The following is a 25,220-nucleotide window of genomic DNA, read 5'->3' as shown; positions in this document are numbered from 1 at the left end:
TTTCTGGTTCTTGCTGCATATGTATGTCGCTGGTTTGAGCTCAGTCTGACTCATAGTCTGTTCTATCAATATATTGTCTTGTCGTCGTGATCCATAGATTGGGAAGCTATCATCGAGATATACGTACACGCGTGAGATGCATAATTATTTGTCCAGTTTACGGGAAATCCGGGGGGAAATACATAGGATATCGGTGTTGAAGGTCAATGACGCAGTAACCGTCTACGCGACGGTGAAGGTAGAGGATTGTCCAATGAATGCCTTGATGGGTCCAATAGGAGGATTCGAGTCGCCAAAATACGACAGACGATATGTACCAGCTATGCCAAAAACCACTGTCAGTCACATCATTATTATCCGCATAGTCAGCACTTGCCTGGTGTGCCAGTTTCGATGACCCTGATGTATATATATACAACAGATGTCAGTACCAAAAGACACTAGAGAGCTTGGGACAGACCATTTGATAGTCACAGTGCTGGTACCGAGCACCTGAGAAAGATATGTCACGGAAACAACTCTGTCACAATATGCTACCTACTCACAGTATTAGTTCTTAACCATTCGAATGTGGTCGATGGATGCGAATCTGTTCGGACAGGGCTCCATTGTCCATCGAGAAGCCGCTCGACATATAGGAAGGTTCCTTCAAGGCGAAGATTGTTCTGCGCTCGTATGAATAAAGATCCAAATGTACGCGAGTGACCGACTACTGACCCTTGGATTTGCTCTGAGTTTACGATGGTCCACAATCAACACGATGACCAGATAATTCGAATGAACGGGACCCACCCAACGAATTGTGCGACTACAGTATCACCAGCATGGTATGACTCTGCGGTCTTAACGTCTACAAGGATATCACCGAAACTCTTGAAGAGAGGTGGATTGTCCTTCGTCACAGGTTTCTGGACATAATAAGATTGGAAGACAAATGTGGAATTGGAGGGAAGTAATGTGACATGCCAGTCATGAGTGACAAGGCAAAAGTACTGAGGAAGATATGTGGGCATACCTGCATTGAGATGACCTTGCCCGTTAGATCTGGCGGGGCCGGATCCGATGAAGGTGCTGAACTGGTGTGAGCCGCGAGGTACGGCACCAAGTTGGTATACTGGTCGAGGTATGCTTCAAGCGTAACTGCGGACACGAAGGGTTGAGAAGGATCAGCGAAGGGGAAATTGCCGGCTTACATGGGCCAAACACCGTAGATGCGCCCTCATAACGCTGCACCGCATATTCTTCTCTAGTTGTCACATAGTGAGCGTACGTGTTAGCAGGACCTGCAATGACGACATAGGCATCCTCGCCGATCACTCCAGACGAGATGAGCTTCGCGCGAATTAAGTCCCTGGTTGATTGTTCATTAATTCGTGCGAGTATCTGGTGAATAGCCAACTAACCGCATGCGTCTTCCGGCCATGGTGGTCATCTCCCCAGGAACGATGAGCATGACAAAGTTGCCTACGCGTAACATCTGCATATCAACAGTGTTCGGCGACCAATCGTATGGTTGCTTCGCATAACCCTGAGAATCCAGTTGTCAGCATACGTCAGGAACTAGTGTTACATCGACCAACAGCGTTGAGTAGGATAGGCTTGGGATATTGGCATTCAATTTGTTCACGAGGGGGCAGGGGGGTAAGAGCGCCTGGTTGATAATCAGCACGAGCCTGACTTCACTCCGCCAAAATGAAGACCTTTGACAAGTTCCCAGAATGGATTCCTGACCATTCCGTCAGCCGCTGGACTCGTCAGTTACGATGTGAGTGCTTACCGTGAATTTGACGAGTTATCTCCTTGAATAAAGTCAAAAGCCCCTGGGCCGTCCCTGTAAAGTCGATGAATGAGGCACTACTGAATAATCAAGGAGTAACTTACGATGTTCCTCCGGCGAACGAATAGCCTATGAGGTTATAAGTATCAGCGCTGATCCTAAAGCAGAGGATGTGTAGCTGACCCAACGCTGAAGGACACGTTCGCACGGTGGTGCCATTTGGCAAAGTGAAAGGTCGGAATGACCTATTCAGTAATCAGATCCGGGGCCAAACACCTTCACACAGCGCCAGATGACGCACATATTCAGATACGTATGAACCCACTTCACTGGGCCGCTAACCGGAGACAAGGCCTGATCCATCAATCTCTTCGCGCCGTCAACTTGATATTGTGCAATCATGCGGTTTGACTCAAAATCGGATATCCGGAAACCTGGTCCACTATCGCGCATGCGTAGGATCACACTCGATGGTATGGAATACTCGAACTCGACGTACCGTCCTCGGCAGTCCTGTGTCCTATTTCCACACGTGGAATGGTGGAATTCGCAGGGTTTACCATCCCAGGGTTTCCCTGGGCTCTCGCATAATGGCCCCAGACTGAATTAAAAGCGCATTGGGTCAGAGCCAGGTAATGAGGAATCGGATGATCCCTCACGTGTTCGGGCTCGTGTCCCCAACATTCGCTGTGCAGATACATTAGATCCAGAAGATAACCAGGATGCTTGAGCATACGTACATTGGGTGAATCCTGCTACAAATGTAGTGTTACCAGGCATAGCAGTCGGCTCCATCATAGCTGGATGAATGTTACGTATCAGAAACACTATGACTAAACCGACGTTCCGAACCACTCACCCTCATACATGTACGCAGCCATTCCCTTGTTATCACCACTCACGAGAGTGTTATTCTACGAGCAGGGATTCATATCTGTATTGAGGGAAATACGCGCTTTACAATATACCTGATAGATGCTGGTACCATGGACGGGGAAGAAGCTCAGAAATCCTCTTGCATTTCCATCCGTGTCGTCGAAGCGGAGTAGCGTCATATCCTTGTCGATGTCGTGCTGATACCTAGCTCGTTCTTCTGCTGGGTTCGCAAGGTAAGCGCTTGGCGACCGGTTGATGTTCGCGTTCAGGATGGTCGTATTACCGAAGCTGAGCTTCCCGGGCGACAGATTAGCATGCGCGCGTTCTACAGCAAGTACAGTTCCAGAAACGATAGCGTCCGCGGTCTGTTTCACGTAGCCAAGGGAGGTGATGTGGGGTAAGAGGTTCTCGAGATAGCCACCGACACCGCTGTGCGAATGTGTGGCGACGAGAGCGACATTATCGTCCGTGTATAATCCAGGGAATCGGGTAGACAGCTCGGACACGATAGAGCGACGAACGCCACTGTCTCCCATTCCAATGTCTGGCACCACCAACAATAGTTAAGACAAGAACCATCAGGATTGCAATGAGACAACCATACCGGCGTTGATAAATACGATGCGATTGGAGGGCTCGGATGAATCAGCGACAATCCACGCGCGACTTCGTTGTCGCATATGTAACCCAGTATCCGTCTGGTGTTGATCAGCGTAGCCCTAATGACGAATGAGCGGACATTGTAAATCGAGTTCAGTCAAGTTACCCACCATCATGTTGGTTTCGACCACCGGACTAACCTCATGCTGTGAGAACTACACGCAAAGACGGACATCATAGTAATTACCCAGTAATATCGCCTATACCTAACGAACAGAAGTGGTAGTTAGCCGGATAGCCCGTCGAATTCGCTGCGACGGGTCGAACCTAGGCCAATCAAATATTCAGTGGATGTAACTTGGACGCCAACGTTTCCTTGCAAGCTCTGCGGGTACATCTTGGTTGACGCCAGGAAGGCGCTGGTCCACAGAAGGGCTCTGCTCATAAGCTCCATGAACAAGTGCATGATGTTCCAGACACCTGAGTCCTCTCCCAGGTCCGAGGCGTCCAGGAGATACATCTTGGCTATCAAATCGACCTGATCGATAAAGACGTTTGACCTGGCGAATGGTCTTCGGAATACAGACAACTTGTGACGTTCAGATTGACCAGTGAAAACGCAGGACAAGAAGGGATAAAGCCAGCCCTCGTCCTTACAGCTGAGCAATGTAAACGATGATGTCCTCGGCGGTGTACGAAGAAGGCCTTACACAAAGGTTGGGATACATAAAGTTTGAAAGGGTGGGACACCATCGCAACGTTGTCGGCGCAGGAATACACACGCGAGTCCACCACGGAGACGCCGCAGCGGATCTTCGGCGCGATCTAATCAAATCAAATCGTTGCACTCCCAAGAGGCAGCTCGTGACAGCTATGTATCACTGCAACATGATAGACTGGCGGAAAGTACTTAAGGATGCTCGTGAGCACCGCCTGCTCTCACACCATCCACACAAAGCGCGTACGACTTACATAGTATGTAACTTAACACTATGACGGGCCGCGGCCCCGGCCCGCTCACACCTTGGCCATGGCACACACGACTCTCTGGCTGCAGTCTCAGTAGAAGTATGCCATGCCAGATGTATGTATCTGTCAGCATATTTACCGGTTTTTTTTAACTAGGAGTTGATAACAATGCAGTTGTACCTACTTCAAGGTCCAGATGCCCATGGATTCAGCTCATTCACTGCCAGAACCTTTATAAGTATGCGATAGGTGGGTTGTACGTTCGACTTACCAGCACGACGCGGATACAGACCGCGACGGACATCCATCCTGTCTGTTTTTCTTTCTAGTCGAGCGTTGAGGCATGCCATTCCCAGCTGCAGATAGTAAGTATAAGAGTCCATGGATCGACCCCCGTCCTCAATCAGACCTCCGCGGCATCCGTCCACGCGGTCCAACCGCGGAAACAGTGTAACAAGACAGGAAGCTACCATGTCCATCTTTCCGAATGTCGAGTTCATGAGATCGAGCTTTCTCATATGGGAATTGGGCACGAGGGCCGCCAGAGCGTCACTGTCGAGGTCATCCGATTCAGCATTGATCGCAATGCTCAGCCTGGTGAGTTTAGGACAGAGTGTCACCAAACGAGCAAGTCCTTTGAAGGTGACCTCAATCGACTCTACCCAAGAAATCTGCAACATGAGAATGTATAGCTGTGGCCAAGCCCGTGCCATCCTCTCCAATGCCAAGTTGTCCACTTCAAAAGACGAAGGCGATTGGATCTGGATGATGCGCATATTCGAGAAACATAACAATGGCTCTAGTGTTTCTGAAGTGACAGTGTGTCTTTCGTCCAACTCTTTTGGCCATTTACTGAACTCTACGCCCGGAAGTCTGACGACGCGCAACGAAGAATGCGAACACCGATCACGAAGTGTTTCCAGAAATTGCAGAATTTCGGCAGCAGTGGCGGGAATGAAAGCATGCATCCAAATCTCTTCCAATTTGAATGCACGCATGAGGTCCAGCAAGTGAATACAGGAAACCATGCTCTGCAGTCTGAGCGATAGCTTTGTCAGGTGCATGAAAGGTGGATAATGATCGGGGATGGTAAGAAACCCGAAATCTGTCGCGTCTGGTTTCTCTATCGCCACATTGCATAGACGAGGCATTCTGCATAGGTGGCTAATGAAGTCGTCGGTCCACGCCTGGTAATGGACGACGAATTTCCGCAAGTTCGGGCGCGTGAGTGCGATAGCATGTATTGCATCGACGATGCATTTTGGCTCCATACCGTACATTTCGAATTCGAGTAAAGATGGGCATATATCGAGGAGAGACGTCAAAGTGGATACAATGGGCGAATATAGAGAGGGATCGAGATTTGCTCTTGAATTATGAGACAGTGCCAGTGAGAAGGATTTCAGGCTGGGCCCAAAGAATAGCGATACAAACTGCAATGCATCAATTTGATGGATATTCCAGCGCAGTGCCCCAAGATTAGGAAGGAGAACCTTGACAGGCCGGTACAGACTGAGTGAAGTGTAACAGTGTGCATCGATTGCACAATCCGGGGGGATTGCGCAGGACTGCAGCAGCATCTCGAATTCTTGGTCGCGGAACTCGATGTCGCGAAATCCAAGACGTCGAATGCGTGGCGAATAGTAGAGGAATCTATCCCAATCGGTGGACACTAGAGGCCTCATCACAGTCTATCAACAACCATGAGTAAGACACTTTGTGAGGGAACTAAAGATAAGGACTCACTATGATACATTGCTTCTCGCCATATGTATTCAAGGTATCTGATTTGCACCATGCATCCTGAGGCAAAGTTTGTATCAATGGCACAAGTGTTATCAGGTTATGCCAGAGGATGTCAAGAGCCGGTTCCTTGAAAGCTTGACAAGTCATGGCCATGCGAAGGACAGTGTGATAACCACCATAGGTATTCCACATGTATTCCTCCGAGGGTGACTCTAAGTGCCACATGATTTTTGCATAGTCAATGATGGTCAACAGAATCTCATTCACTTGGAGACAGCGATGCATCTATATGCTCGAATTATAGCGTTAGTTTCGGATATCGAGGATACAGGGACGTCGCAGACGTACTGTGACTGAAACCGACTGAGCCACAGTGTTGAAAGCAATTATCGAAATGCTCTACCCAAAATACTCTCCTACTCGCACTGGCCGATGTCGCCAAGTGTGGAGGCTATTGTTACGCGTCGAGATCACCAGTACGTATGTCGACGTGTGGTTATTATAATAATACCTGACCTGCTGCCTGCCAGAGTGTTTGTTCAAGTTCAGGAACACTACAATCGCCCTTCGAAGACCAATCACATTGTTCTGTTGCCAAGTTCAAGTTGGGTAGGGTGCAAGAGGTTGCAGCGACCTGTGGGGACTTCAAGTTGGCTATCGGGGCGCAGGCGGTATCGGCACAAACAAATGATCGAACTCGATCGCAAGCGACTAACTAGGACCCCGGATTATAGGTGAACAACCCTGATCCGACGAGCCCAAAAATGTCTAAGCGCCGAAACTCGAAAATCGACCTTTGTGTCTGGATGAAATCAGGGTGAAGTGCCAATTTCCCCCCAAATCTTGTCTGGATGGCGGCATCAGGCTCCTGAAAGCGCCATTTTGGCGCTCGCCGAGGGCTCTCTGGGGACAAAATGTCTGCACCAGCACCAGGCTTTTCAAAAAATTTCTCCCAAACTGTCTGGATTATATCAGGGTTGTGCGTGGATTTCGCCCAAAATTTGTCCGGATGGCACTCAGGGTTCCCCACCTATAATCCGGGGTCCTGACTAACTCTGACTAACTCTATTTCTTCTTCAGAGAGAAAGTAGTCCAGCCACGTTAAGGGATAGCACGCACTACAGCGGCGAAGAGAACGGGCAGGAGGCACATTATACATAAGTATCGATAAAAAATGCAAGGCGAAGTCCAATGTATGTGAATGAGTCTACGAAGTCCATGGTATAATGATAAAAGCCTCTCTCGACCAAATTTCTAGATAAGAATGCCCTACGAGGCCATTCCTGCATTAGAACCGGGAACAGCAGAATCACATTCCATGTCAATAGCGTTGGGGCCATTTTATAATTGCGTGTGCTGGGATAGACTTTGCCTCGCTGCAGTCATCACACTTGAAGGGCCTGAACACCGATTCTGGCAATCAAAATTAACAACAAACATTTGTCTGGAGGGAAATTCCTGCCAACCTTCACATACTCTCCTACCGGATGTACAACTACAATCTGCATATCCACACCACTCGGTTTGTATCTGCATATCACCCGTCCTCATATCAATTGCAAGTAGATTTGTAGTTCGACACAGAGTGGACGCACCTGTGTATGCGTGTGACAACATATATAATGAACAAACACTCTGGAGAAGGTCAGTGAGTAAGAGAGGTGGTAGAGATTGAGTGATGAGACAGACAGGTGTCTCTCGCAACTCCTCTTCTCAGCGAACGCAGTTTCGGAGATCCGCTTCTTACAGAGAAACATTTATCGTGGCCACGACAGAATGGTGAATGAAGTGAATAGAATAGGAGTTGTTCGCGCACTTTATATCATTCATAGTGCGGCGGCGGTTACTTGAGAAGCTTGGCTGATGGCTCACTGCAATCTGACCAAAAGCCTCATGGTTCTCAATCAGCGAGGTCGCCTACAACAATGACAGAGTGAGTAACTAGCGCAGAGATAATTCTTGAGGATCAATCTCTTTGCCATAGCAAAATAGAGCTGTAACGTGTTGTCCTCACGACAGGGAGGATCTCGCGGTCGTAATACTAAGTAAGAACTTGGTGGTTGTGGCGGAGAGATGGGTCACACAAAGTCTTTCTTCGCCGTCTCCATTTGCTCCTGACAACGTCCATGACTAAAGGAAGAGGCAATAGGCAGCTCACCTTGGTGTCCGGAGTCACAATTGGTCCATTAGGCGGATGTCGCGTTAGCGCCTTGGTAGAAGACAATTCCACGATTGCCAGGTGTTGGACTGCACAACCGGTAAGGGCTTCTCAAAGATCACATACCTACGACTAGAATAAGTATGCTCAATAACAACGTTGCCAGCCGTAGTTATTGTCGCTGTTACAATTGAAACCCCTTCCGCCGTTCACCTAATAAGGAAGGTCCGCGTCGGCACAAGGATGGAACCAACGTCCACCCACAGCTGGCAAAGCAAAGAAGTCGTGGTACATGTTCCGACTCAACAGATATGCAGTGACCGTCTTACAGAAAGGTCGCACTAAGGATCGTTCGTTCCTGCGCAGCGGCGTAAGGTGGGCATAAGTATCCAAGAGTAGCGGTGTGCGCAGCTTGACATCGCAAAAGCTACGGCAGGCAGGTCGACTTAGATTGCAGATCCCATGCTAAGCGGACAAGGCAGGGACACATGGACATACAGGTTATGACAGAAGTCCCATATTGATAGTTGAGGATAAAAGTCCCCGCAGTGTGTATATGTGATGCCACCTTTTAGCTACAAGTCGAAGCCTGAGAGACAGAACATAAATCTCGAAAGTTGATAAGGCAAGAATTCGTCCACCCCTCACTTCGTTCTTCAGAGGCAGGGAGACAACGCGTCGCATTTCAGTAAGACCTAGTCAATTTGAGTGTGAGCCATCAGGAGACATAGCACAACGTGCGCCAAGAGAGAGATACCAGAATATCGAGAAATGAGTAGCGCAAGAGACGAATAATTCTGAGAGACGTGGGCGCACTAGATAGAGGGTAGTGCCCACTGGAAAACGAGTAAACGAGTAAATTTAACAGTCACTGGAGGCAAAAGTGGATGTTCTGCCTTGGAACAGTGTCTGAACATCCAAGGAACAGATTACATTTTTGGACATGTCACATGTTCTGAACATGGTAAGGAACATCTAATATGTCTCGCACAATGTTCCATTGGAGAGCATGCTGGAGACATGTTGCATGTACCATTCTGGAACATATAATATGTCTCACACAATGTCTCATTGGAGAATGTCCTGCAGACTTGCTGCATGTTTCATTCTGGAACATTTATCATTTTGCTACTATATTCTGGGCTTGTCTCTTGGTGCAATATGCTCTGTATAATAAGGATTTCCCATGGCCAAACACATTACATTTCTGGCCGCCGTTAATCTTCAGAACATTGTGAGAAGATGTTAAGTGCTCCTACTCCAAACATACAAGATGTCCTGGGCACCAAGAACATTTGCAGTACATGTAAAATTTTAGTATGATTTTAGTATGTATCATACATGTACTGCAGATGTTTTTGGTGCCCAGGACATCTTGTATGTTTGGAGTAGGAGCACTTAACATCTTCTCACAATGTTCTGAAGATTAACGGCGGCCAGAAATGTAATGTGTTTGGCCATGGGAAATCCTTATTATACAGAGCATATTGCACCAAGAGACAAGCCCAGAATATAGTAGCAAAATGATAAATGTTCCAGAATGAAACATGCAGCAAGTCTGCAGGACATTCTCCAATGAGACATTGTGTGAGACATATTATATGTTCCAGAATGGTACATGCAACATGTCTCCAGCATGCTCTCCAATGGAACATTGTGCGAGACATATTAGATGTTCCTTACCATGTTCAGAACATGTGACATGTCCAAAAATGTAATCTGTTCCTTGGATGTTCAGACACTGTTCCAAGGCAGAACATCCACTTTTGCCTCCAGTGAGTCACCCCAGATCGCGTCACTCACGTGGTCGACGCGTGTGACGTGACTGTGACGATCGTTCGGGGCATGCTCCGCAAGCGGCCTCACCTACCGCCGCCATCTTCCCCAAACATCTTGTTTATCTTGTCACCTATCATTTCCGAGTTTCCGAGACAAATACGACGACATTGAAGTTGCTACCTTACACCGGTTTCCTTGTACGCATTCCTACAGTGGCTGCAATTCATTTGTCTCACAAACCTGCTCTCGAGCCCGAACGTATCCCAGAGTCATTGCCAAATCTTCCTTGCTTTTTTTGTTCAGTTCATTTGATAAGACAATAGGTAAAGCTGATGTGTGGATCAGTATCCATCATCAAACTCACAGTATGCGGTCTAGAGATCGTCCGTCTTTGACTATGCGGACGCGACGCAAGGTTCTTCAGGACAGGACTCCGGGGAATACGCCACAAGCGCACAAGTCCAGTCGCGCCCACATCGCGACTCCCACCTCGAAGCAGCGCATACTTGGCAGTCCCAAGCGTCCGCCTCTTCCCGCGTTCACTGTAGATGATGGCTCGCAGACACTTCCATCGTTCGGTGAGGGCCTTTCTCATGGATCTCTGTTGACTCTAGGCGCCAGGCTTGAGAACCTGGACCCTGCGGTGGACCTATTGCGAAGTCCGTCTGCCAAACGCAAGACCGGTCGTGCAGCAGCCAGGTTACCTATACAGTCTACTCCTCTGTCTTTCTACCGCAGACCTCAGAGATCCGTGGGCAGTATCCTTTCCATCCGAAGTCCCTCTCGCGTGACCCAACCTACAAAACGTGCTATGTCGCCACTTCCGCCGTCTTCTCCTCCCTCCGCTTCCTCTGTGGCGCCATTGGGGTACGAGAATGAAGAGAATGAGGACAAGGAGAACGTTCATGCGCCCATTCCCGACATTGCCGAGCATCACAGTGCAGAGACGAAGCAAGATAGTGACCCATTCGGATTTCTTGCGGTAGAGAGGAAGCTGAAGGCCGCGAGAGATCGACAGCCGCAGCGGGGAGGTTTGATGAAGAATGCACGCAAGACGCGTTCTGTTCAACGTCGGGCACCGCTCGGGCAGCTCTCAATTCCGGTGCCTGTCGCTCCACCGTCACCGCCTCCTCCCTTACCTACGCCACCACCTGCAGAGGACGCCGACGATGACCACAACATTGACGACCTCTATTTAGACAGTCCACCTCCGCGTCGCCGTGCAGTATTCGCAGAAATCACAGGAGGACCTATTTTTTCTGCTGCTGATGTCGAGGCGGAGATTGAGGAGGGTGGTGAAGACAGAGAGAACGCATATTTTCCCCATCCTACGATGCCCGATTTTTCGCCTTCGGTTGCCGAAAATGATGAGGACAAGGAGAATGCGCCTGCTCGTCTTCCTGCGCTGGTCGATTATGCATCTCCAGACGTCGAGGAAGAGGACGACGACAAGGAGAATGCTCCTGTCCGTCTCCCGCCGATGGTCGATTTCGCGTCTCCAGACGTTGAGAATGACGAAGACAAGGAGAATGCCCCTGCTCGTCTTCCAGCCATGGCCGACTATTCAGACGTCGAGGATGGCGACGAAGACAAGGAGAATGTCCCTGTCCGTATTCCGGCGATGGTTGATACCATACCTCCTGATGCCGAGGATGACGATGGCGACGATGATGATCAGGAGAACGTTATAATCGTCCCTGCTATTATCCCGCAGGAGGCGCTTCTGGCTGCTACCAGCTCGTCGTCTTCCCGGGATGACCCCCTCCGGACACCGCACAAACCGCGCAAGCGCTCCCCCCTTCCTACTCCATCTTTCTCATTGTCTAGCTCCGCTGTTTCGTCCCCCGTCGAGGAGCACGTTCGCGCGCAGAGTCTTAGTCGCAGTCTCGCGGTCGGCGCTCTGTCCTCGCTGTCTCCCGTCAAGCCTTTGTCTGCCTATCGTCCACGCCCGAGCGTTGCACCGCATCCGGCACCCCACGATGTCGACATCTCCGTGCAGACTGCCAGTGAAGACGAAGGCAAGAAGTCGGAACCGCAGGCAACGACGGGCAAGAGGAAGCGTACAAAGGCAGATGAAGGGAAGAGCGATACGGAGGAGGATCCGATGGTCGTCTCCCGGAATTTGGAGAAGCTGCTACCGCGGAGGCCGACTAAGCTACCCGCTCGTGGATCCGGGCCATCTACACGTGGACGCGGGAGAGGGAGACGTGGTGCGAAGGGCAAGGGGAGGGCTGTGGAGAGTGCAAGTGAGAGCGAGAGCGAGACGGAGAGCGAGGAGGAAGAGGTGGCCACTAGGAAGACGCGCGGTGCGGGCAGAGGGCGCGGTGCAACTAGGAGCAGAGGCAGAGGCAGAGGACGGGGTAGAGGAAGGGGAAGAGGCAGGGGAAAGAGTGTTGCGCCGAGCGATCGGGTAACTCGAGCGTCTACTGCCAAAGGTAAGGGGAAGGTAAGGGCTCCTGCTGATGAGGACGTGGATGTGGACGAGGTACATTGAGCATCCTGAGACCTTGTCCTCGTGCATGCTGACATATTTTCACGAAGGAACGAGCTCGTGAACGGCAGGCCCGTATCGAGTACTTCCGCAAGCTGGACGAGTACAGCATCGAGAAGGAAGACGTGTACGTTGTCTAATCGTTGCGGAAAGATCTAGGTCGTGTCGTTGTCTTGCTTTTGCTCTTGCATTCTGTTTCATGTCTCACCCGAGATCCTGTATCTCTTGATTCACGGTAAGTGTCTGGTGGCTTGGAGATCCACGGCGGCTGACCATGAGGTTTCATTTTGTAGAGTCTCCGCATTGTATGACTTATTACTTTATGCATAAATCCAGGGCAATAGTTGTCTGTAACAACACGCGTCTTGTCCGAATACATTTACTAATCTCCACACTCCACTTGTCGGAAGACCTCCGAAATGTCAGATGCCCCCGCAGGAAAGCTCTGCCTCCTGCCCCGGTCTCGCCGCAGGGGTTCTGTCAGTGTGCTGATATTCCCCGTGGGCGGCCCATCTCGCTTCTGACTCCACAAATCTGATCTCTGCTTGCATCCCCGATCTTCGCAGATCCTGGATACGTGATAACGATGCTGTCGCCGTCCGGAGTTCGATCATCGTCTTCTAAAAATTCGCGCTGGCGGATCCGGTGCGTCTGGCATGGTGACGCTGTGCGCAAGCCGGTCTCGGGTCGGCAGTTTTAATCGCGTATCCGGTCAGTTTTCCACAGCATCTACAGCATCTGAGTAGTTAATCCACGTCCGTCCGATCAGACACACCAAATTCTACAACCTCCGGGTGCGACGGTCGGGGTGCAGTGAGTTCAGCATCCGAAATTCGCACCTGTCGACCTCGCGCTCCTTGTCCAAGTCTCCTCTCCTCCAATCTCGGTCGTCACATCTATGCAGGGCATTCATTCCCCTCCCTTCCTGTCCACTACTTCTTCTTAACAACAAGGGCACACGGTTCTGCAGCACGTAAGGTAACTCCAACATGACCACCGTCCCCTCTCACCCACGATGCAGAAGATCCGGTGGTACGTGCACAATACAATCCCACATGAACTAGGCCATACATCGTCGAACGATGGACCTTGTCCAGGTCGACGCGCAAGCATACGAACCAACAGAACTCCCTCTGGGTTTCGGCAAGAACCACCACCGGGTCCGCGGGAGCACAACGAAAAATCTCAAGAACTCTCCGCAGAGACGATCCTCTCCTCTCCTCTGGACGACCCAGTGGATCCGACGTCGGCGTCGAAAGCACATCAGATATCTCGCAGCGCACAGACGGCCGCACCGGAAAAGCGCGGCGGTCCTCCGCCGCGGGCTTTCAGTGCTCAACGGAAGTACGTAGTAACTCCAAGACGCACCGGACCACAGGCGGCGGCGGCGGAACCCCTGCCAGCGCGCGCCGAGTCGGGCGTCATGACGTGTTTGTCCATCGTCCCGACGACCAATTCTGTGAAGAAAGCCCCAAGTTCGCGTGTGGGCGCGACGACTGGCGAGCCGGGCACAGCGTGCTGGTGGTACATATACAACGCCCCGAGAACGGGTTTGCGCGCGTCATCTGCGAGAAGCGGCGTGTAGGGAGGGAGCGCATATACGCCGGGCCTGCGATTTGTGGTCCAGGCGGCGGGAGGGACGCAGACGCATGCGCCGCCACTCGGATCTATATATGTGATGCAGTTCGCCGCCCGCGAATGTGCCCCGCACGCGGTGAGGTCCGACTGCTATAGCCGCATGCAAAATAGTCAGGTTTAATTGAGACGCAGATCCGGATGCTCTTGCTGTGTGATGGACCAGAGGGTATGAGGGAGTCGCTGTCGGCTTGTCCTGCTGCTGTACGCGGGAAGACGCGACGGCTTTCACGCGTAGTCACTAGATGATATACGTACATGTATGCGCCGGTACATAATGAGTAACTGCCAGGGGAACATTTCAGCGTCGTGAACTGAAGGAGGCAAGGGTACTCACATTACGGTGGAGCCAAACCACGAGCAGGAAGGATAGCGATGATCCTTCCAAACAGTTCACGTAGAGACTCACGACTCTGTCTCCCCGACACCGGACGACAGCAGGGCCTCCTCCTCGACCAACCGCATGAACTTCTCCAGCTCCCCCTCGGCCATCTCATAGCTCTCCGCCGCGACGGGGAAGGTGCGCTCCCTGACCGCCTGCAAGTAGCTCTTCACGCCGCCCTCGACCGCGCCGGCGACATCAGCAAAGCGGCGGACGAACTTGGCCTGGTGGCCGCCCCAGGTGCCCATGACGTCGTCCCACACGAGCACCTGGCCGTCGGTCTCGGCGCCGGCGCCGATGCCGATGGTGGGTGCGCGGCGGAGGCGGCGGGTGATGTACGCGGCGAGGGGGTGGGGGACGGCCTCGAGGACGACCGCGAACGCGCCGGCGTCCTCGAGGGCGAGGGCGGCGCGGAGGAGGGCGAGGGCGGCGGGGGCGTCGCGGCCCTGCACGCGGTAGCCGGAGAGCATGGCGTGGCGCTGGGGGAGGAGGCCGACGTGGGCCATGACGGGGATGCCGGCGGCGGTGAGGGCGCGGACGGCGGGGACGACCTCGGAGCCGCCCTCGAGCTTGACGGCCTCGGCGCGGCCGTCGCGGACGAGGCGGACGGCGCTGCGGACGGCGTCGGCGGGGGAGGCGTGGTAGGTGCCGAAGGGCATGTCGGCGACGAGGAGCGGGGCGGTGGTGCCGCGGGCGACGGCGCGGGTGTGGTGGACCATCTCGGGGAGGGTGAGGCGGGTGGTGGAGGGGAGGCCGAGGCAGACCTGGGCGAGGGAGTCGCCGACGAGGGTGATGTCGACCCCGTGGGCGTCGCACGCGCGGGCGGTGGGGAAGTCGTACGCGGTGAGCATGGTGATGGGTGTGCCCGCGCGGCGTAGTTTGTGCAGATGCTCGATGGTCACCTTCCTACGGGCTTTTCATGGTGCGGGTGAGTAAAAAACGAGGGGGAGAGGACAGGAGGGGACGTACGTGCGGCAGCCGGGTTGTCCTCTGGGCGGACGCTCATGCATCTCCGGCTGAGGAAGCGAGTAGTTGGGTGACAGGGAAGGCGGGACGAACAGAGACCGAGTAGAACTCGCATGCTGGCAGCGACTCAGCGACGGCGATCACGCGGAATATTATAGTTCTGCTCAGGAGGTGTATCCGCTCTGGGCACAGAGCTCAGCGTTTTTAGCATCGTACGACTTCTCGCACAGTCGCGAGAGAAAGACGCAGTAACTTATATGCCCTCAGCCGAGTCATCTTCGTCCAGCTCGACATTCAGGTCACCTTTCGTGCTTCTGGCATTCTAAACAGAGAGCCTCCATTTTCTACCAACGACGTGTGTCGCAGCATGTTAGTATTGCATGTACTTATTACAGCGACAACCCTAACTGGGACCCATGCCGGTAATATACCTACCTATAAGTAATGGCGGCTTAGAAAAACCGAGGAAGAGAGCACGAATAGCTGCTAGTGCCGTCAGACCAGCTGCGAATGACATCAGTGGCGCTGTGCGCCGATATTTCTTTCCTTTTCCAGCATCTCCCCTTCCCGTTTTGGTATCAGACTTACCCGACGACGTCATCCCTTCAAGAGAACGTCTTCGCTCTCGTGTAGGACTAATCAGAGAGGCCGGAAGGTCCTGAGCTGAGAGTGCTGTACTTTGATGGGTGATTGTGCCTTGAAACTCAGTCTCCTTCCAATGATGTTTCTAATCAACTCTCCCAACCCCTTCTGGATCCAAGACCTACGCTTTGAGGACGCGTAGAGAGCGCGACGTCGCGTACAGTAATATAATACTCCCATCCGAGCTCGCGGCCTTTCCTCCTCGCCTCCTCGCGGCCCTTCCTCCCACGTTCTCCAGGCACGTATGCTCCACCGCCCTACCAACGCAGCTCCAAAGCTACTCCAGGGAAGATGTAATTATCGTCGGCGAGTGGAGCAAGAAGAGAATCGTGGGAGTCGAGAGATATGAAACAGCGCGGGCGGCTAACCTTGCTATATTGGGCACGCATGTCTCTCTTTTACGCCCGGGGCCTGCATCGAGGCTTCAAGCCTCTTCCCCTCCTTCTGCTCTCTCCTCTCCTCTCATGTATTCCGACACAGAGGGCCCTCACTTGTCCACCAGAGACTCGGGCTCCGGCTCAGAGTCCGACCAGCCAGACCCTGCGGTGCCCTTCGTGCCCCATCCTCCTTCCGTATTCCCCGCCGCGTCGGGTGCTTCCACCCCTCGCGACGACTCTGCGATCCCTACGCCCTACTCCGACCCATACCAGCCCTCGGGCGACCTCCTCGCGTCCTCTGAGGGCCTCACAAACCGTGTCGACGGTATCCCCCAGTCCAAAGAGCTGGACGCCGCAGAGGCTTCCGCCGCCTCCGATGCTGCTGCCCGTCGCTACACAAAGCGCCCTTTCTACACCCGCCCGCTCTTCTGGCTCGTCGCCTTCATCCTCCTCGTTGTCGTCGTCCTCGCCGTCGTCCTTCCCGTCTACTTCCTCGTCGTCAAGAAGCACAACCACTCCAACGCCTCTTCTTCCTCCAGCTCTGGCTCCTCCAACGGTCCCCTCGGCACACCCCCAAACACGCCCTTGACAGCCACCAGCGGCGGAAATGGCACCACCGTCACCATGCAAGACGGCTCCACCTTCACGTACATAAACCCCTTCGGAGGCTACTGTGCGTCCCTTCCTCTGCGCACGCTCACCCGAGCAAGCTGACACGTCCCGCCTCCCCCGCGCAGGGGTGTCCGACCCGTCCGACCCGTGGAACAACACCGCGCGCGTCAACTCGTGGACGCCCGCGCTCAGCGAGAACTGGACCTGGGGCCAGGACCGCGTCAACGGCGTGAACCTCGGCGGGCTCTTCGTCCTCGAGCCCTTCATCACCCCCGCCCTCTTCCAGGCCAACCCCGGCGCGGTCGACGAGTGGACCCTCAGCACCGCCCTCGCCGGCAACGGCACCCTCCAGCAGACGCTCGAGCAGCACTACGACACCTTCATCACCGAGCAGGACATCGCTGAGATCGCCGGTGCGTCTGCCGTCCGTCCTTACGCTGTGCTCGAGTCCCCACCGGGCGCCAGACGCGCACTGGCGCCCGGTGGCGTCGATTTGGACGTCGAATTTGAAGTCGCGCTGAGCGGGTGGCGACGAATGCTGATCTGACTGCGCCGCACAGGCGCGGGCCTGAACTGGATCCGCGTGCCCCTTCCCTTCTGGGCCATCAACACCTGGAGCAACGTCGGCGTGGACGCCACCGGGGCCGCCGTCGCGGAACCGTTCCTGGCGAGGACGTGCTGGAAGTGAGTGCATCCGCATCGTGGGCACTCGTCCCAACGGCTGACGCATGCCGGGCGTTCCGCGAAGCTATTTCCTGCGCGTCGTCGGCTGGGCGCGCAAGTACGGCCTTCGAGTTAACCTTGACTTGCATACGATCCCGGGATCGCAGAACGGTGAGCCCCGCGTCGGTCCCCAGCTAAGCTCGCGCTGACACCGCGCTATCACTATGATGCCAGGGTACAACCATTCGGGCAAATTGGGCGTCGTCAACTTCCTGAACGGGCCCATGGGCCTCGCGAACGCTGAGCGTGCGCTGGACTACATCCGGATCCTCACCGAGTTCATCACCCAGGTGCGCAGCTCGCTCACCCCGTTTCGTCCGCCGGAATCTTGAATCTAACTCCGTTCTGAATCCAACTGCGTTCCATGCACCCTGTACGACCAACAGCCCGAGTACGCGCCTGTGATACCGATGTTTGGCATCGTGAACGAGGCGCTGCTGTCGACCATCGGGAAGGACCAGCTCATCACATTGTGCGTCTTCCGTTCCCTTCCGTGCTTGTGCTCCCGCCGGCTGACCGCCCGTCCGGGCCCGTCACAGCTACCTGCACGCGTACGACATGATCCGCGAGATTACGGGCGTGGGCGAGGGCAAGGGCCCGTTCATCTCGATCCACGACGGCTTCCAGGGCGCCGCGTATTGGGCGGGCACGCTCACCGGCTCGGACAGGGTCGCGCTCGGTGCGTGTTGGCGTTGCTGCTCCGGTGTCGCATGCGCCTGACTGCGTGCAGACACGCACATGTACTTTGCGTTTGACGGATCGCCGAACGGCGAGCCAGTCGCCGTACCGGCGAATGGGAATGCGAACATGCTGGGCGGGCAGTGGCCGCTGATGGCGTGCAACGCGTGGGGCCCGCAGGCGAACACCAGGTACGTCCCGTCCGCCGGGCTCGGGCGCGATGCGCTGACGCCTGCGTCGCAGCCAGACTGCGTTTGGGGTGACGTATTCGGGCGAGTTCAGCAACGGGATGAACGACTGCGGGCTGTACGTCAACGGCGTCGGGCAGGGCTCGAGCTCCGCTGCGAACTGCACGTTGTGGTCTGACGCGGCGCTGTGGAACGAGACGACGCGGGAGGGGGTCAGGACGTATGCGCTCGCGAGCATGGACGCGCTCCAGGACTGGTTTTTCTGGACGTGGAAGGTGCGTCGTGCTGCTCTCCCTCGCCCCTTTCCCTCCCCTTCCCAATTTCCATTCCTGCGCGCCTGCCCTGCTTGACGCATCCGGCGCTCGGCGGAATCTCGCATCGGGCATTCAACAGCGCTAACGGTTCGCGGGTGCAGATCGGGAACTCGTCGACGTCAAACAGCGTCGAGGCGCCGCTGTGGTCGTACCAGCTCGGGCTGCAGTACGGGTTCATGCCGACAGACCCCCGGGAGGCGATCGGGACGTGTGCGGCGCTCGGCGGGGGCCAGAGCCCGTTCGACGGCGAGTACGCGTCGTGGCAGACGGGCGGGGCGGGCGCGGGCACGATCGCGGCGACGTCCGTGGCGACGTACGGCGTGTGGCCGCCGACGACGATGGCGGGCGTGCCCGCGCAGTCGGTGCTGATGCTCCCGCAGTACACGGGCACCGCGGGCGTGAGCACGCTGCCGGCGCCGACGGCGCTGACGAGCGTCGCGACGGTCCCGGTTGGGAGCGGGTGGTACGACGCGGGGGATACTGCGAGCGCGGTCACGACGATATCGGGCTGCACGTATCCGGATGCGTGGTATGCGCTCAGCTCGGCGATACCGACGGCGGGGTGTGGGGCGGTGTCGTATGGTGCTGCTGTGGCGCCGGTGTTGACGTCTGCGGTGGCTGCGGCTACGACGACGAGTAGTGCGCCTGCGGCTGCGGCGGCGACCAGCGCGCCGGCGCGCAGGTACGGTGGGGCGCACACATGATGGCACGCGACCAGCCCAGTGCTTCCGAGTCTACACTTTTAGATGCGTGCGACTACTTGCTGTACATCATATACCATATCTTGCGGACTTTGCGAGACGCGCGATTCGCGCCTGGACAGACTTTGCTTATACCCGCACTATGTACCGCGTACGCTACTGCGTGTGATGCTCGTCCTACTTACATACCGATCCTCGACGTCATGTGCTCGCGTTTGCAGTCCGTGCGCATACGGGCGCCCGATGTAAGCGAGCGGCAGCGTGACCCGCGGCAGGTGGCTTCTGTGCTTCTCGAGGACGCATAAGACCTGTTGGGGCCAGAACGGGGTTCGCATGTGCGGTAGGCGTGCATCGACGCCAGTGCGCGTCCGAAGCCCTACGTTCGCATCAGCACGGAAGCCTGCAGGCCAGCAGGAAGAGGCGTAACGTCTGCGCATATGACATGGGTTAATAACGCTGTTATACACTGTCGAGGCTCGAGCTGTTCCATCAGGTGCGCGAGGATTTTTCCAGAAGGCGGGGGCGAACGCGAACCGAAGCAGCCCGTGCGCCCCGGAGCGCGGGGTGTGTGCGCCCGAGGAAATCGAGAGGCTGCAATTATGATAATTAATGGAGATCGTTCCCGAAGCAATAAGCTCATACTGGGTGACTTTCCGTAACACAGTTTAGATACAACTTTTCTAGATTTTGCGTTCCAGACTGCTAAACGCTCTGTAGGCGCCCGAACCACCTGCCATAGAAAGGAATCACAACCGTGACTGAGCGGAGTTCCGGGAAATGTCCCGGATAGCCGAATCTCCGCCCATCTTGAGTCGATTGCACCAAATGCTCTCCAGACAGGCAAATCTGGAGAGGGGGTCGACACCCTCTCCAGACGTGCATCAGAGGCATTAGCGCCCGTCCCGCTCACTTGGGCCGGTCTAACGGTTGATTGTCACACTTGGTCACGAGCGGGTCACGCTTTCACGCTCCGGTTGGAACTCGCGAAATCTAGAAAAGTTGGTTCTAAACGTTACGGAAAGTCATCCACTCACGACTTTGCTGTCCCGCGCCGAGGCGAGCGAAACGCGACGCACGTGCCGCCGCAGAAGACGAGGCGCGTGATCGTGCGCTAGAAGCAGCCCCGCCCGCATCCCCGCGCCGCGCTGCTGGGCGATGGTGCGCAATTGTTCGCATTCGAGATGCGGGGACTGACGCTCTCTTCGCTCGCTGCGCGTCGGTGTAGCTCGCGAGCGTTTCTCGCCATATCGAAGGATAATAATAACATTCCAACGATTCTGGAGACGGCGGCGGCGCGATCTTGATTGCGCGGTTTCCTGTGTGCGTTGATCAGTCGGTGCGTCATATCACACAATACGGCCTCGTGTTTGTGGGCAGATCAGTCCGACCCGACGACGAGCTCCCCGATCGTGTTCTTGTTCTCGTGAACTCGTTTCGTTTCGGTGTTCTCTGTGATGGGCCCATGGGTTTCGGGGTCGCGCGGTCTGGTGACATCGGTGCACGTCCCGAGAGCTGCTCGGAACGGGACCGTGGTACGTCGGTTGACCCATGCAGCGGGCGCGTCTGGCAGGCCTAAACAGCAGCGGTACGACTGACGGGCAGATGCGGCGCGGGAGGGGAGGCGGATTGTGGAATGGATTTTCGGTGTCGACGTCAACGGGTGGAACACATCGACGCGTCCATGGGCCGCGGGAGAAGGGTGACCGGTGACCCGCGATAGCAGCGGGGGCGGGCGTCCATCGGGGTAGGATCTGGGGAAACGCGGATGCAGCGATTTGCACGCGCAGAGTCTGATGCAGACGTGCGCTGATTAGACGCGTCCCAGCCAGTCCCCGTGCCCACCCCCTCAGCCAATGCTCGCCGGGCGCCTCCGTCCTCCAATCGCGTTGGCCAGTAAACCTCTGCCAATCGTCTGCGCGGGCCGGACAGAAGAGATGACAGAACGGTCACGACACGTCGGTGGGCAATCGCTATCAGCACGCACTGCCAGCCAAGCACGTCCAGCTGCGATTGGACCAGGGGACTCACCCGTCAGATTGGCTGGCCAAATTTTTACCAGAAATCAGGTGGTGTCTACGCACTGTGCCGTGAATCGACCACAATATTTCCAGAGGGAGTGCCGGAAAGGCACATCAACGGCCCCTGCGCGAATGAGAGGACGTTCCTCTGCGAATTTGCAGTCGAAAATAGGAGACGCTGACAATTTCAAAGATGCGAGCGGACATATGAGGCAAAGTACGTATAATGCTGTGGCCAGCCTAGGGGGACACGTTAAGTTTTAGCATGAGACAAAAGGCTAATATTCTGAGCGAGATACCGGGCGGCACCCAGAGGATTGATAGCAAGGACGGGGGAAGAGACTGGGAGTCGGGAGGCTGCCCGCTGGACGGAGGCCGGGCGATGGCGTGGCCAAAGTCTTCTCAATTTTGTAGAGGACCACTGTGGCGGGCGGGGATTACCCGGAGAGGAGAGCGTCTACGAAGGAAGCGGAAGGCTTCCCGTTTAGGACGGTCGCTGAGATTCCATCGCCGAGCTGGAGGGCGGTGATTGGCTGGCGCCTGTTCTCCTCTGTTCTCTCCCTGCTCGCCCGATGGTGTATATGCTTATTTGCAACAGCGAATCGCATTCCGGCGTGTTTCGGTCGCGATGGCTCGTCGGGCTGCAGCCGCTACCAAGTCCGCACGCTACGGCTTGGGTACGGCATGCAACTATGGCCACTTGGGGTCTGCGTGGACGGGGAGTTGGCTCGATTTACGGCTGGGGAGGCGTCATATGCCGTCCTCGGGAGTGCTTCTGGCTGAATTCGGGGAGGCGTTCTTCTGGGTAGCCATCGGACCGGAGCGATTCCATCGTCGGTTTCCCCCAGATCGGCGTTGGGGTGCGGGCGATGAAGCGGTCGGAGGAGGATGGACGCCGTCGGTTCCTCGGACGCGAAGCGCGCGTCGCTGTGGGAGAGGGGCAGTGCCGGGCAGTGACACCGTGCGTGGACGAGGTGGGCAGGAGGATTGGCAGGGAGCAAGTGTCCGGATGGGGGAGACTCGAGAAAGCGAAAACTCGAGTTAATCGCACGGAGGAGCCCGCGTATCTGAAACTCGAATATCGATCTGGCAAGCAGCGCGATTCGCGAAGCCAGCGAAATCTCCCTTCTAGCCCCACTCTACCCTGCCTTAATTAGACTCTCTCATCACCCTCGACGCCCGTTCCCGGAGATCGAACTCTACAGGCGTCTACCCTCCACCACTCCCTCTCTCGCTGGATATAAATCCCTCCTCCCGCGGCGACTTCTCTCCCATCCCTCTCTCACAATGTCCGCCGCCCGCCAGTTCGCCCAGCACGTCCGCGTCTCCTCCACAGACGAGCTCTCCTACTCCTCTTCCTCCAAGGACGAGATCAACGACACCATTCAGACCATCGTGACAGGCCGCAAATGTTGGAAGACAATGAAGGGCAAAGGCGAGGTCGTCTGGCCTCCCTATCTTGAGGCCGCCCTCGTCGAAGGTAACCCGCGCATACATCATCCTGTTTCTCCAACGTCTGCTCAACCACGCGTTCGCGCAGGTCTCGAGAAATACCAGCCCGTCGAGTCGCGGACGGCGCGTGCCTTTGGTCGTTTTCCAATGAGGAACAAGTTCATCTCGGACTACATCTTCAACTCGACCGGCAAGCGTAGGACTCCCAAGCAGGTTGGCAGTCGCCTCCAGCAACTCAGAGACACCGCCGAGGGCAAACGTAGTAGGTCCTCTGCCCACGAATTGTTCTCGCCGCTCACCACATCCCTCTAGTCCTCCAGCTCTTGTCCAGCAGACACATCGCTATGATGCACCCCTCCAAGGCGGAATCGCCCAAGGACGTCGCGCCGAACAACAGCGCTTCCGACCTTCCCGGGAACACGCCTTCGTCCACTGCACCCTCTCCCCCGCCTTGCAGCTACGTCTCAATCGACGTCATCCCAGACAACGGCCTCCAGCAGCCCGCAAGCCTCACACCGCTCACCTCCTACGGTGCCGGCCCGTCCTCGTCAACCTCCCCGTCGCCCAGTTCCACGCCGCGCACGCTGCGTTCCATCGATCCCACGGTCACCTTCATGTCGCGCACCCCGCTGACTGCGTACTCGTCCTTCCGTGTCCTCCAGAACGACCGCCGCGTGCACGAGGAGCGCACCGAGCTTGAGCTCTGCTCGTCCTCGTGCATGCCCGCGCCCGTCTGGGGTGCGCCCATGGAGTGCACGTTCCTCTACAAGACGCTCTTTGTCCCGCAGTTCTGGCAGCGGCTCTGCGACTGTAACGGTACGCCCCCGCGCCGTTGTTCTCTTACTCACAATTCGCTTGCTGACGCGTTGCCGCCGGCAGACCCGACGTCGTACACGATCGTCCAGGAAATTGTTCGCTCGTGCAACCCGTCACAGTCTGCCCAGACGCCCGTTGAGGAGGTCCTGCTGTCTGTCGTCTACCAGTTCAACAGCCCCGCCTCGACGCCGCCGCTCTCCCCGCAGGCGAGCAGCTTCGGCGACGCTGATCCGTCCCCCTTCTCGGCCGAGTCCAGCGTGAGTGCCCCCTCTGCTAGCATGCGTGTCAGTGTTCTAATTTTCCCTGCAGCCCGAGGTCGGCTCCGAGTTTGACGAGCTCCTGATGTACGGCGCGCTGGAAAGCCCGGCCACGGTGCAGACCGCGTCAAGCGGCCACGGCGGCTTCGCCAGCATCGCTGGTACGCCGCAGCTGCTCCATCGCGACGACGAGGGCTACGTGAGCCTCCCGCCGAGCCCGCTAAACCTCAACTCGCCGTCAGACTGGAAGTTCGCGGGCGCGCCTGCTGCTGGGATTGCGCAAGATCCCGCGCATGCGGCGCTGTGCGGTGTGGGGACCTACCCTCCCTTCCCCGCTGCCCCCAACTGCTTCGACGCCGCGCCCCTCCAGCATTATGTGCGTCTCGTCAGTGTTCTATGTCTATGACCGCCGCTCATCTCATCGTTGTCTTCCAGAGTTATGATGCCTATGCTGCCGTATGACGTGTTCAACATCTAGTGCCCCGGCCGGACTGCCTCTGCTCTATGCTATGTCTGGTACGCTCGCCGCCGGCGTCGATCACCAGCGCGTCACCATCTCAGCCCATCTCTCGTCGTTCCATCTCCATCTTTCTGCGCTGTAAGTGTCCCTGTATACCTGTATAATGGCCCGCGCGCGCCCTCCGTTATTTGTTCTCGTCATATCTAGGATAGACTTTACGGTACATACATAATCTGCATTTCCTCCTCGTCATCGCCGTCATTCCGCCATTCGCCATTTGGCACTCGCCAACACGTCGGTCATTATTCGTTCCCTTTAACTCATGGTCGTCATTTCGTTGTCCATGTTTTTTTCTTGTTTTATGGCATCCGGACCCACCGCGCCGACCGCGCTGCAGTCCGCATCCGCGTTCGCGCCGCCCGTAATTCAATCGATAATTTAATCGCAATCACACACCGGTACCATCTTGAAGCGCCTTTGCCTTTGCCTTGTTCTTCTGCCAGCGCGTCTATATAATGTGACCGCAGCGTCCGGGAACACCCAGCACACACGCATCGCCCGTCCCTTCGTGATGGCGAAATTCGCAACAGCAGAAGACGAAGA

At 55.6% G+C, this 25,220-nt stretch overlaps 8 protein-coding genes across 8 annotated transcripts; 5 read left to right on the top strand and 3 right to left on the bottom strand.

Annotated features, from left to right (window-relative positions):
- Positions 1-222: 222 nt before the first annotated feature.
- SCP_0306220 (hypothetical protein) lies at positions 223-3,773 on the bottom strand (the record flags this gene model as incomplete). Its single annotated transcript, XM_027756013.1, has 24 exons — positions 223-320; positions 377-399; positions 461-492; positions 546-665; positions 718-730; positions 793-908; positions 1,016-1,140; positions 1,194-1,351; positions 1,404-1,528; positions 1,581-1,651; positions 1,701-1,726; positions 1,778-1,831; positions 1,882-1,906; positions 1,961-2,022; positions 2,079-2,219; positions 2,277-2,378; positions 2,437-2,464; positions 2,518-2,577; positions 2,637-2,691; positions 2,746-3,197; positions 3,258-3,372; positions 3,424-3,448; positions 3,501-3,519; positions 3,581-3,773. The coding sequence occupies 24 exons, from the start codon at positions 3,771-3,773 to the stop codon at positions 223-225; spliced, it is 2,238 nt and encodes a 745-aa protein (XP_027611814.1).
- A 634-nt stretch (positions 3,774-4,407) lies between these two features.
- Positions 4,408-6,193, bottom strand: SCP_0306210 (hypothetical protein; the record flags this gene model as incomplete). Its single annotated transcript, XM_027756012.1, has 3 exons — positions 4,408-4,442; positions 4,494-5,913; positions 5,969-6,193. 3 exons carry the CDS (start codon positions 6,191-6,193, stop codon positions 4,408-4,410), a joined length of 1,680 nt encoding a protein of 559 aa, XP_027611813.1.
- Positions 6,194-10,302: 4,109 nt separating this feature from the next.
- SCP_0306200 (hypothetical protein) lies at positions 10,303-12,536 on the top strand (the record flags this gene model as incomplete). The annotated part of the gene is made up of 2 exons (XM_027756011.1): positions 10,303-12,390; positions 12,447-12,536. The coding sequence occupies 2 exons, from the start codon at positions 10,303-10,305 to the stop codon at positions 12,534-12,536; spliced, it is 2,178 nt and encodes a 725-aa protein (XP_027611812.1).
- An 875-nt stretch (positions 12,537-13,411) lies between these two features.
- On the top strand, positions 13,412-13,981 carry SCP_0306190 (hypothetical protein; the record flags this gene model as incomplete). Its single annotated transcript, XM_027756010.1, has 1 exon — positions 13,412-13,981. One exon carries the CDS (start codon positions 13,412-13,414, stop codon positions 13,979-13,981), a length of 570 nt encoding a protein of 189 aa, XP_027611811.1.
- A 455-nt stretch (positions 13,982-14,436) lies between these two features.
- SCP_0306180 (3-methyl-2-oxobutanoate hydroxymethyltransferase) lies at positions 14,437-15,494 on the bottom strand (the record flags this gene model as incomplete). Its single annotated transcript, XM_027756009.1, has 2 exons — positions 14,437-15,326; positions 15,383-15,494. 2 exons carry the CDS (start codon positions 15,492-15,494, stop codon positions 14,437-14,439), a joined length of 1,002 nt encoding a protein of 333 aa, XP_027611810.1.
- A 991-nt stretch (positions 15,495-16,485) lies between these two features.
- SCP_0306170 (Probable glucan 1,3-beta-glucosidase) lies at positions 16,486-19,617 on the top strand (the record flags this gene model as incomplete). The annotated part of the gene is made up of 10 exons (XM_027756008.1): positions 16,486-17,071; positions 17,136-17,423; positions 17,571-17,694; positions 17,759-17,844; positions 17,908-18,023; positions 18,120-18,205; positions 18,273-18,412; positions 18,464-18,602; positions 18,655-18,874; positions 19,015-19,617. The coding sequence occupies 10 exons, from the start codon at positions 16,486-16,488 to the stop codon at positions 19,615-19,617; spliced, it is 2,388 nt and encodes a 795-aa protein (XP_027611809.1).
- Positions 19,618-22,260: 2,643 nt separating this feature from the next.
- Positions 22,261-22,677, top strand: SCP_0306160 (hypothetical protein; the record flags this gene model as incomplete). Its single annotated transcript, XM_027756007.1, has 1 exon — positions 22,261-22,677. The coding sequence occupies one exon, from the start codon at positions 22,261-22,263 to the stop codon at positions 22,675-22,677; it is 417 nt and encodes a 138-aa protein (XP_027611808.1).
- Positions 22,678-22,919: 242 nt separating this feature from the next.
- Positions 22,920-24,619, top strand: SCP_0306150 (hypothetical protein; the record flags this gene model as incomplete). The annotated part of the gene is made up of 6 exons (XM_027756006.1): positions 22,920-23,112; positions 23,173-23,346; positions 23,397-23,900; positions 23,964-24,157; positions 24,210-24,533; positions 24,593-24,619. The coding sequence occupies 6 exons, from the start codon at positions 22,920-22,922 to the stop codon at positions 24,617-24,619; spliced, it is 1,416 nt and encodes a 471-aa protein (XP_027611807.1).
- Between the last annotated feature and the right edge of the window lie 601 nt (positions 24,620-25,220).

Source organism: Sparassis crispa, assembly GCF_003851025.1.
Source record: "Sparassis crispa DNA, contig_000002F, whole genome shotgun sequence".
Lineage (NCBI taxonomy): Eukaryota > Fungi > Basidiomycota > Agaricomycetes > Polyporales > Sparassidaceae > Sparassis > Sparassis crispa.
Note: the sequence above shows the minus strand (reverse complement) of the source record. Positions and strands in the feature narration are given on the sequence as shown.